This window comes from Wolffia australiana, chromosome 8 (genome assembly GCF_029677425.1).
Source record: "Wolffia australiana isolate 7733 chromosome 8, ASM2967742v1".
Taxonomy (NCBI): domain Eukaryota; kingdom Viridiplantae; phylum Streptophyta; class Magnoliopsida; order Alismatales; family Araceae; genus Wolffia; species Wolffia australiana.
The window spans coordinates 12,819,465-12,831,030 of record NC_135842.1 but is presented as its reverse complement, the minus strand read 5'-3'; the positions used below and the strand labels follow the sequence as shown (position 1 = coordinate 12,831,030).

The following is an 11,566-nucleotide window of genomic DNA, read 5'->3' as shown; positions in this document are numbered from 1 at the left end:
TTTATTCCCTGCATTGAAATAATTGTAATTCAGATAATTATAGCTTCTTTGACTTGACACTATTTATTTCTGCACTATGCTTGTGCTCCGACCTGACGTAGTGAGTTATGAAAGTCGGAAGATTTATCCTATCGCATAATAAGACGATCTATAGACATGAATCCCAAATCCTGTAATTTTGAAGTAACAGAGCTTCCAAAAAGGTCCACTGGGCCAATCCAAACAATTTTCCACTAAATGGCACATTGTATTTTAACATAGAAAGTCAGCAGTCTGAATCCCCTTCAATTTCATGTGTGCCCGTGGACCAATTTCAGTGGGTTTGCATCGTATTAGTATTTAGTAGGCCGGTAGGCCCGAACAACTCTGAAGAACCTTCAAGCGTCTCTTCTCTGACCTCTTTAAACGCGTCTCTCTCTCTCTCTCTTCTCGTGTTCTTCTTCTCGAGATTTTAGTTTTGGCAATTGGGGATAGTATTTCTCCGATCGATCTTCTCTCCGGGCTGCCACCCACGACGATTTGATTCAGATGGAGAAGGAAAGCCGTCGTCTTGGGGCTTTAATTCTTACTGGGTTGTTTCTTTTGGCAAGCCTCGATGGATTTCGGCTGGTGGGCGCAATCTCGGTTACCGTCTTAGAACGGGAATGCGTCTACGATTACGTTTTCTATGAAGGGGATCACGTCTCCGGTAACTTCGTTGTCGTCGACCACGACATCTTCTGGGGTGCCGACCACCCTGGCCTTGATTTTGAGGTCAAGAGACATCAGATCTGATTTTTTTGCCCTACTGTGTCTCTTTGCTTTGATAGGTTCTTTGATTTTCGTCAATTGCTTAAATTTCTTTCTTGCGATGACTAAGCTTTTTTTCCGATCGATTGACGTAGAAATATAGGTTGGTTTGTCGGATTTATCTATGCACGGAATAGCTTCTTAACATGGAACCCCGTCGATGCATCAAGGGATTTGGGTTTTTATTCTTTAATGAAGATTTTAGTTAATTTATGTTTTTGAGGTAATTTTTTGCACTTATTAATGCATCACATCCGTTAATTCTTTAAAAAAAAAATCACATCCGTTTCATTTAAATACGTCGTGATTTGCTAGTATATTCTGGTTTCCATTTTTTAAAATCTCGTAAGATTTATTCCCTGCATTGAAATAATTGTAATTCAGATAATTATAGCTTCTTTGACTTGACACTATTTATTTCTGCACTATGCTTGTGCTCCGACCTGACGTAGTGAGTTATGAAAGTCGGAAGATTTATCCTATCGCATAATAAGACGATCTATAGACATGAATCCCAAATCCTGTAATTTTTGAAGTAACATATAACAGCAAGCAGAAGTCCTAAAATTCATGGGTTAATAAACCGATATTTATACTTTCTTTCTGGCTGCACTTGTTAGATAATGAAGATTGGATTTTCCTTGTTTTGTATGAAGGTTATGATGTCTAATGAGTTGTTTACTTATTTTCCAGGTGACTTCTCCTGCGGGAAATGTGGTATATCATTTGAAGGGAAAGTCCGGTGAAAAGTTTGAATTCAAGGCTCCAACGCCTGGAATGTACAAGTTTTGTTTCATTAATCCTTCTTCAGCCCCAGAAACCGTGTCCTTCTACATCCACGTTGGTCACATTCCTGATGCGAGCAACGTTGCCGCGAAAGACGGTTAGTTCGTTGTTGAGATTCATTATACTTAGATTTGTTTCTTGGAATAAGTAAATGGATTTCCCTTCATGCATCGAAGAGTGTGATAGCGACCTAGTGTTGGTCCTCATTGGTAGGGTTCACCAACTATTATGAGTTTGTCATCTAGAAGGGATAATGATGAATTGTCCTTGTCCTCATCCTTGCCCACGGCCAGAGTGTGGAGGACGTTATTGTCATCCTCATTGTCATCTTAGCTACGATGAATTGCAAGGAGAAGGATATCTTGTCATCATCCTAATCTGAAAGATTAGTACTAGAGATGGCGAAAAAATGACCATGCCAAATTTCATTGTCATCTGTTAAGAGTTTGCAGCAGCCAAAAAATATTGATAATGACAAAACTGTTCATCACTGTCGACATCTCAATGAAAAAAAAGGACGACACCCTCTTGTCGTCCGCAGGGACGGTGAACCTTATGCATTGGAAAATGATCTTGGAATGGTAGAGAAAGAACGAGATAGAGAGAGAAAGATAGAGGTAAAATTGGTTAGAGGCCCGGATAGTCACTTGAACTTCCTACGGGAAGATCTCCAAGCCGATTCAATGTACAGTTTGTTGAGTGCCATCCTTAGGGGAGGGCTGCAAGTGCTTAAAGGAAACTATATTACATTCAAATGATGAAAAGAACTCAAGTAGGGGTTGGTGGTTGTATCAGAGTGAAACGAAAAAGGTTCTTTTCTGAGATTCAGATATCTCCAATGGACATGAATGCAGTTGTAAATGAAAAGCGTTATACTGCTAATATTTCTTGGCATTATTATATGCAGCAAAATGCCTTTGCTTTATAAGCCTGAAAGTTCTAAATTTTGAACTTTTTTGTTTCTGAATTCTTGTTTGAACTTGCATATCGACCGTGATTCTCTCAGGAACAGTGTTTTATTATTTCTTTGAATTTATTTATTACATTCATGTGCATTTACAGTTATGGTACGTACTTAAAGGACAAAAAAATCCTTCAGCTCTTGCCTACTCTCTTATTCACGTATTCATCTTTTTCAGAGCATCTGACCCCTATCAATGTGAAGATTGCACTACTTAAAGAGTCTTTAGAGAATGTCACTTCCGAGCAGATCTACCTGAAGGCGAGAGAGTCCAGGCATCGCCACAGTAAGTCAAACGATGTTTGCTCACCAGTGATTTTAGGCTTGGAAATCTGCTTTTTCTCTCTCTCTCTCTCTCTCTCTCTTTAAATTGGGATACCCCTTTGGGCCTGCATCTACGCTCCTCTTGAAATTTTTGGGCATGTACTTACTATATCCCCCAGTAGGGTTCGATGTTTACAATAACAATAAAAATTGTATGATGTTGTCGTCATTCTTAAGTCATCATTTTCATTGCCGTCCATCTGTTCATGATGAATCATCATCGTTATCCATACCCAAATAGGCATCAGTATGGCGATGACAATGATGAATCATCATCTATCTATAGGGGGAGGTTCTCAGAGTGTTGTTCAGAGCCAAAGAAGACAATGAGGATTGGAGGATGATCGATGAAGAGCTGTACTCGTCATTGTCATCCTCCTTCCCATTGTCATCAATCCATCTATTGAAGGAGTCTTCATCATCTCAATCTTCATTTGTTAAACCCAATTACGGATGCAGATGAAGATGATGGAATTTTTGGGAAATACAAGAGTGGGAGAGAGGAGAAATCTCTTTGGAAATTTGTTACATTATCTTAACTATGGCATTTGATGATTCTATGACTCTCCCTTTTAATTTTATGTCTGATCTAAAAGCTTATAAACTGAAAAAAGCTTATTAAAAGCTTTTAATAAGCGTATAATGTCCTCTATTGCTCTAAATCTTGAAATTTTATTTAAAATATTCTTTTTCTGATGTATTTAATTACCGTATCTAGTTTTACTCATCATGGACACATGAAGTATGCTTTTATGGAAACTAATTTCTATCTATAAAATCTATTTTATAAATTGTCTTTCATCATATCTTCAATAAGCCTCCATATCCATGGTTAGCCTTCTATCTCGATGGAATTACATTTTGGAGGATTGTTTTTTGTTCCCTCTGAATGATTACTGGGAACATCTATGGATTTTACTCCTGCGTTTTTTTTTTTGAAAATATGATTTTACTCCTGCGTTGACCCTTAACTCTTTCAATTTGTAGCCAACGAGAGCACAAGAAAGCGCCTCATATTCTACACGTTTGGGGAGTATCTTGCCCTTGCCTGTGTCAGTGGACTTCAAGTGTTCTACATCAGGCGCTTGTTCAGCAAGTCAGTTGGATACAACAGAGTTTAAACCCATATTTTCCTTTATTTACTTCATCTGGGGATAACATATCTTTGGGAAGGTACACATTTTGAACTGCTTTTTAAATTTCCAGTCAGTCCAATTTTCTCTGAGACTTCAACAACGGTGTAACTGGGTTTAGCTGATGCAATAAATTATGTTGGCTTCAGGTTTCTTTCGTTGATTCGTACTGGTCAAATTGAAGAACTCACTCTATTGCCATCTTTGTGTTTTCATACTCAGTACGGTATAACATCACGTGCTTGTCTGATAAAACTGAATTGTAAAGGAGCTGCCTTGTACCTTAGTTCTTATGATATCATTTGCTTGCCCTAGTTTTCTCTTGTCGACTATGTTACCTGCCTAAAGCCAAATTTTTTATTCGTGAAGGATATAGAACTAACCTATTTTATTTATACAAGCTGAGGAGCGCAACTAACCTATTTTCTAGTTGTATAAGGGCGGTGAAAAATTACACAAACAATGGCGCTATGAGTTAAAAAGAAGCTAAAATACTTGGAAGCTTCAGATGTTGGTGGAGTAATGACTTTGACGCTCTATCTGTATCAACAATTGCAGCTTCGTTCCTCGTAAAGTCCATTATTATTTTGCTGAACAAGGAAGATAGACTTTGGATTGGATTACTTTGAAAAATATATAAAATAAAATTGAACTGGAACAAGTTTACCAATTGCCGTCCTGAAACTTGTTACCTTCTTGTTTACAGTTTGGTTTATCCCACCCCATCATATTTAACATGCCAATGATAGTATCAATGTATTAGAGAACTTTATAATTGAATTAGGCTGGCTTTTGACATTTGACAACGTGACTTGTCTTTCATAAGTATTCTAGGAGTTCATCTAGCCACCTAGTTAGATAATTACACAAGGTGACAATTCCACATTACCCTGGGGACCAGGTTAATTTCTTTTCTTTTTTCTATTGACTCTACTTTTGAGCCAAATGTTGGGAACTTCTCAAACACTTTGTGAATCTTATTAAGCCAACTCATCTGCATGTTTCAAAGTGTTAATTAACATATGTCATCGATAAACTCAAAAAGCTTATGTCGTTGACATCTGCATGTTTCAAAGTGTTAATTAATCAAAATCTCAGTAATAAAGTAAACAAATTTATAAATGACCAAGAATTTTATAAATATTGATATTCAAGTAAATAAATCTAGTTAGTAATGAGATTGGGTTGTCACCACATGGACCGATGGTTTGAGGTTTAATGTTGTTTTGAATGTTGATCAACTAGAGATGAGATGAGATATGTATAAAATAGTAGATAGTGAAATGAGGGAGATGACAAGCTGATACGAAAATAGTTACTATTTAATAAGCATGAGATGAAGATTACTACAATGAACAGTGTGGGGAATATTGATGACTGAAGATGGCAGAGTAAGGAGGATAAAGGAGAAAATATAAATATATGTGTCATTGGGGTATACAATTGAAGTGAAGATGAGATGAAGAGACAGTAAAAATGACGGGGTTTAAGGGATGATGACAATGACAAAATGGTGTGTGAGGCAGGTAAGATGCAGATTTAATTTAACGAGATGGAGACAAGAGAATATAAGGTGGGAGAAATTATTCTAGGTCCAATGGTTCACTATGACCACATTGTTTAACTGATGAAAAAATGCCTGCCCTGTTCTCAGTTGCTCTTCTTCAATCACTAAAGACACCAATGAACACTAGATAGATCCTTAAAAACCTCACCATCTTTCAATTAGCAACTAAAGTAAGACACGAGTTCAAAGATGTTTTGAATGGGTAGAGAGAAGAAAGAAGAAGTTTCCCTTGAAATTTCAACTTGATCGGCCTTCTGGATGATAGAATATCAAGCACTACAGTTATATGAATTCTTGTTGTTGATTTCAATTACATTTTTCTCCCTTCTTGTTGCTGTCATTGCTACGCCACTTCTAGGGTTTTACATCCTTAATTTTTATGAAGATTCTCCAATGATTGTCTGAGATTGTGTCATGTCATTCTCAATCTACGACTAGGAGATTGTCACTTATCACTGCATAAAAAAACAAAAAGAGAATTTTGCCGCATGTGTGTAAATTCCTTCTATGCGTGATACATGTGCTATGTTCTAGAGGCCCTGATATGGATGAAGATTTCAAAACAATTCACAGCGAAATACTTTAGCAAAATCGTATGACATCAATAAAACCATTGAACGAAGTACCTCGGCACGGATCACAACCGTGAATTCTTGGGGTCTCTGAGTGAGACGAGTTGAGTTGATCAAGTGAGCAGCCTCTAGAAACATCCACACAATCCTCGACATGTTGGATCTCCTCCTTCTCATTGATGAGCCCCGTTTAGTCTCCATCCCCGTCATTACGTCGTCCCAATCGCGTTGAGAGTGGAGAGGAGGTGTAGGGAGAAGGAAGAAGAAGGGGAAGGGCCCTGAAAAATTCTTCTCTGTGTGAATTTCGTTCAGGGCCTTCCCCTATTTATACTAAGAGGGCATTTTTTCAGAAAAACCCCCAATACTTAAATATATCTTCTGACGTCCAAAAGACCATTTGCGTGTGACTCCAGAAGCCCACGTTCAGTTTAGTTAACAACTAGAGCAGCCAAGTAACCTTTATTGGCCTTCCAAGTTAATGACATATATCATCATATCATTAATTAACGTCAGATCGATTTAACCCAATCGATAGATTGAGTCTCCAACATGTGGGGTGCCAAGCTACACCTCGTGCTCTAGAAAATACAAAGGAGTGTGTATCGACTCACTCATGGAACTTCTTCATCTTTGGTTACCATATATCTATAATCCCTCATCCACTTAGCGCTCTTAGGATGACTTAGGGTATGGTCTATTGTCAAATCCTAATCGGTCATCCGAGTTAGTACTGATACATTCAAAAATCATCGGAGAACTCTTCTCACAATATTTAATTGCCTTGGCCAAGGACTTCATCGCATCATCTTCCTTGAGCTGTCACCTCTTATATTGAGGGTGGATGATCCCATCTTGATCACTCAATCGTCTTCGTGAACTTCTTGATGCACCTAAACTGAGGCTGCTTAGAATCCTATGGCTATGGACTTGTAGGTCATATTCAAAGTACACCTATCCATCCATAAGACGTCTTTGGTGTCTCAGGTCTAAGGATCACTTACACAACCGTGATGTGACTCAACCTGATTGACAGTTCGGTATAATACCATTTAGGGATTCATACGGATCAATTCAGTGAACTCTTTACACTAACGAGCACCCACTATCTATCCTTAGTGTCTCCACACTAATGGTTACGGGGCCGGCCATACTCATCATATGGGTGGCGCTAGATAGTGCTATTCTATCCGGATACTTTGATGTCCTTCTCGTGTATCCTTCGAATAGAAATGTTTAGAATACATGCTTAAAGACTAGTGACATCCATATTACGATCTCGTCATAATTCAATAGGTCCGATCATGTATTCATGGACTTCATTATAAGCATCTCACATGCACTATAATGAATATGTTCTATTAATAAACACAGAAACATATGTGGCATGCGTGATTGGCTTGCTGGTCACATACATTTTGATCATCATGGTTAGGGCCGCCATTTTTGAATTGACAGAAATATAGTTTAATAATGTGTTACTCAATCTTGTCTCAATCTTTGCATTGCATTTACCAGTATTCAAATCTGATATTTTTTCTATTGTGTAACTTCTACACCGGTAATTTTAAAAAAGAACGTGTTAGTCAATGATTATACGTTATGTCATCATGATTTGAAATGCCATAATGGCATCTTTTCAATGATTGGCAATTCCAATCTTGATCTCCATTGAATCAAGTCAAATGGTGACAAGCCGCACAACAGTAATTAAGAACAATACATATTTAATAAATTAATATAAAAGAAAATATTATCAGGTTTTAAAAATATTATCTTAAATAAATGATTTCCAAAAATTCCTAAAATTATATTTGGACTGAAAACTATGTTTTTTCACAATATAATGTCATACAAACACATTTAAAATCCAAAAAATTCAAAGCATCATGCTAAAAATGAATTTAATTTTTATAGAATTGATAACACACATAATAGTTTTAACGCAATTAAAATTTTAAATATAGTCATATTAACCTACTATGACCCAGTTTTATTCTATTTTTGGAAGTAAAAGTTATTGACCATAGCGATGATAGAAATCCTAAGTCTTGAAATAGGAGATGTTGAGATGGCATCTATAGATTAATAATCTAATAAGCCTTCTGAGTTAAACAGGTTATTCTTCCTAAGAATAACCATTATTTTATTTTATTCATGTCCATGCCGTCTACTACTCTAGTCTGAAGAGTTATGTTTAACCTCACTTTAGGGCTCTAAAATAAAAATAGAAGGGATGGAAACAGATTTGGGATGGACACCAAATGCCTTATCATTATAATATCTTCAAATTTCAACGATTTCTTCACTTGGGTTATCCTTGAACATTGGCATTACAAGGCCTTTAGGCCCTAGATCCCTTTTGCATATCTCTCAGTTGAAAGTGCAAGCCCCTCTATGTGCTATTGATAACCTGAAAATTATAATGTTATATTGATGAATATTACATTACATATATGTGTTTTACTAGGCATATTTGCATGTTATCATACTTAAATGGACATAAATGACTTGCACTGTGATTTTATGATTGTTTTTAAGTTACATGATATTTAATATCAGTGCATTGAATAATTATTTTTGGCAAGACATAAAATACTTGGCTAGAGGTTGGTAAGTGTTTTACTAATTTTTCTGGATTTTTTCCATATTTTTTATAATTTCCTGACCAGTAAATAGCTAAAAAATGATTTCTATAATTTAAAGAATATATTTTCAATTTATTAGGCATTTTAAAAAGTTTTTTTTTAAATCACGTGGCATCCATGTCATTCACCCAAAATTTGGGCGAATGATTGGATGCGTTAAATGAGTACTTTATTGGCTCATTATGGTATCATAATGCTCGATACCCTAATAAGCAAATCATTATCTCGAAAAGAATATCATGGCGCGGGCGGCGAGGAAAAGGCACATTTTGTTTTTTTTATTGGCTTTTTTGTGCAATAAATGCACGCGGAGAATCAATCTCTGTGTGCATTTATGAAATGAGATTATTCGGCGTATTAAATACACGTGTAATCGATCAGCCACGCGCATTGATTGCATGCGGCAATCGATATCCACATGCATTGATTGTAACAATAAAAGTTCTATCATTTTTCATGTTTTATTGAAAAGGAAAACGGATGAGGCGATGTGGCACTTTCCCAGCTGTTAAAAAGGTATAATCTCTCTCCTTTGTTAACACCAATGATTTTGTTGTTTTTCACGCACAACGATGTGGCAGCGTGCCATCCAAGGGCAGAGAAAATAAGACGATGAATAAAAAAGCCATTTTCTATATGCGTGGAGGAGAGATAAAAATCTAACGGCCCAAATAAATCGCTAGTAAAATGGCGATATCTTGAGATATAGTTGTCCGATTGCGCTCAAATTTTTAGCGTAGGTTTGTCTTTTTGCCCTCCACAATCCGTATGGCTGGATCTTGAAATAGAGGCTGGGAAGATGGGGAAAATCACTGAGGAAGCTCTCCGCCAAGAAATTGGCCAGGAAGGACACATGTGCTGCTTCTGAAGTCGACAGATCTTGGTTCAATCTTCAAAGTTGTAAGTTTATTCTTCATTGGTTGAACTTCTTATTTAATGATTTTAAAACACCAAGGCATGGGAAAAATGTACATGCCCTTGAAGTTAATTTGAATGATGATTAGCATTACAATTTTATTCGTATTCAAGATCCGACTCTTAATTCCTAGTTCTACTTTGATTTCTATCTCAAATTTTATCTTAGATCTTTAAATTAGGGTCAAATTTCATCTCTAATACATTTTCCCCCAAATTCTTCTACTTTCTCTATCTAGGTTACTTTATCTTTTTTCTCTCTCTAGATCTAATAATTGATTGTTGGAAAATACAATTCAACATCTAAAAAAGCTAAATCCAAAATTTCATCCACAAATTCGTCCATCTTCAAGTCCAATTTTAAAAATCCCTTTCTTACTTATTAATTCCCAATTTTAATACAAAAATTGTCTACATATATCATCCTGATTTGAATATTGGAAATCCGAATTGATCTGATTATGATAATCAAAATTATCCTTTTTAGAGTTTCCTGATCGAAAATGCTAAGATCACTATTAAGTTTTTGCTTAATTTTGATTAATTACAAAACAAAATTAAGCACAACGAAGGCCGATTAAATGCAAAATTAATACACTCTTGAATTAATTCATTTGAAATAGGATAAAAATTCTTGTAGAGTGCCTCCCTGTGGTTCGACCCCTTGCTTGCTCTATACATAGTATTTAGTGACTAAGGGCTATTATAAAATTTATTCCATGTCTAAAAGCCAAAACACCGACATTTTTACACACCATTTTTAGGATTATCAGCTATTCTCTGATTTCTTGACCTATGAAAAACAATCTCGCAAAACCTACCACTGAGGTTGGCAACCAAACACCAGGTTAAAATAAATATGGTCACCACAACATAAGTATCACAAACTCATGAGCTATAGTGAATGAAGAAAATTAAATGTACAAAATGTAGGCTGTGCACATACAAGCTGAACCTGTCCCTTGAAATCATGCTTTTGATATTCTAGTCTTTGACATTTGTACACAATTCATTTAATAATAAATATTATATTTAGTTTTAAGGGAAAAATGATTTAAGCTTCACCTGCATGCCTTCCTTCCATAACGTTCAGCTCCAATTTTATTTTTTCCATCATGTTCTCATCTGCTGTTAAGTGGTGTCATTTTACTAGAAGGTCAAATTCTTTGTCATATATTGAAGGCCCAATTTTATCTTTTTCATCACGTTCCCACAAGTTTTCATCTTATTGAACCGAGTAAGCCCTCCCTTCAAGTGAACAGCGCAAGCATACTGATTGATACCTTAGAGGCATAGGGGATGGTCTGTTAATGGATATTATATTATAGTCATGAGTGTAAAGAGCTTAACACTTTTGATTTTAGCCATGTTGTATTCGGTCCTAAAAGGTCCCTCCACAAAAAATGTGAACCAAAAAAATTAGAATCAAACTGTTTCTTCAACTTGACATGTTTAGAATGGGAAGGAATGGGCTGATTCTCTGTTTGGCTTGGTTTGCTCCTGTTTGGCACGCCTGAGAGATTTATAATCTCTAGAATCTTTCCCACCGTGGGTTGATTTAAAACAGAGTCAATTTCTTATCTAGCAGTAACCATGAAAGAATTTCTTCCGGGCCAGATTAAACGAAGATGCTTCCTGGGCCGTTTGGAACATGGATGACCATAATTACATGCCCATCAACATCTAACAATAAAAAAATATTGGGTGAAGCAAAAATGATTCCATGTTTAGAATAAAAAATGTCTCAGGGACTTCGTGTCCCATAGGCTAATGTCCATGAGTGTGTGATCAAATGTCTAAGAGGGTGTGAATCAATTTCTAGCCATGGATATTCATTTTTGTCTGGAAGAATCATAATTCAATAAAATATTCGA

General features: G+C 36.2%; 1 protein-coding gene across 2 annotated transcripts; it reads left to right on the top strand.

Moving 5' to 3' along the window:
• The first annotated feature begins 406 nt into the window (after nt 1-406).
• Nucleotides 407-4,307, top strand: LOC144706520 (emp24/gp25L/p24 family/GOLD family protein). 2 transcript variants are annotated; one of them, XR_013582275.1, is made up of 5 exons: nt 407-753; nt 1,483-1,672; nt 2,715-2,822; nt 3,848-4,033; nt 4,143-4,307. XR_013582275.1 is itself a non-coding variant. In XM_078579518.1 (4 exons), the coding sequence occupies exons 1-4, from the start codon at nt 529-531 to the stop codon at nt 3,979-3,981; spliced, it is 657 nt and encodes a 218-aa protein (XP_078435644.1). In that variant the 5' UTR covers nt 407-528; the 3' UTR covers nt 3,982-4,141. The 2 variants fall into 2 exon arrangements, 1 of the variants encoding a protein (XP_078435644.1); XM_078579518.1 differs by lacking the exon at nt 4,143-4,307 and having other exon boundaries at nt 3,848-4,141.
• Nucleotides 4,308-11,566: the final 7,259 nt, after the last annotated feature.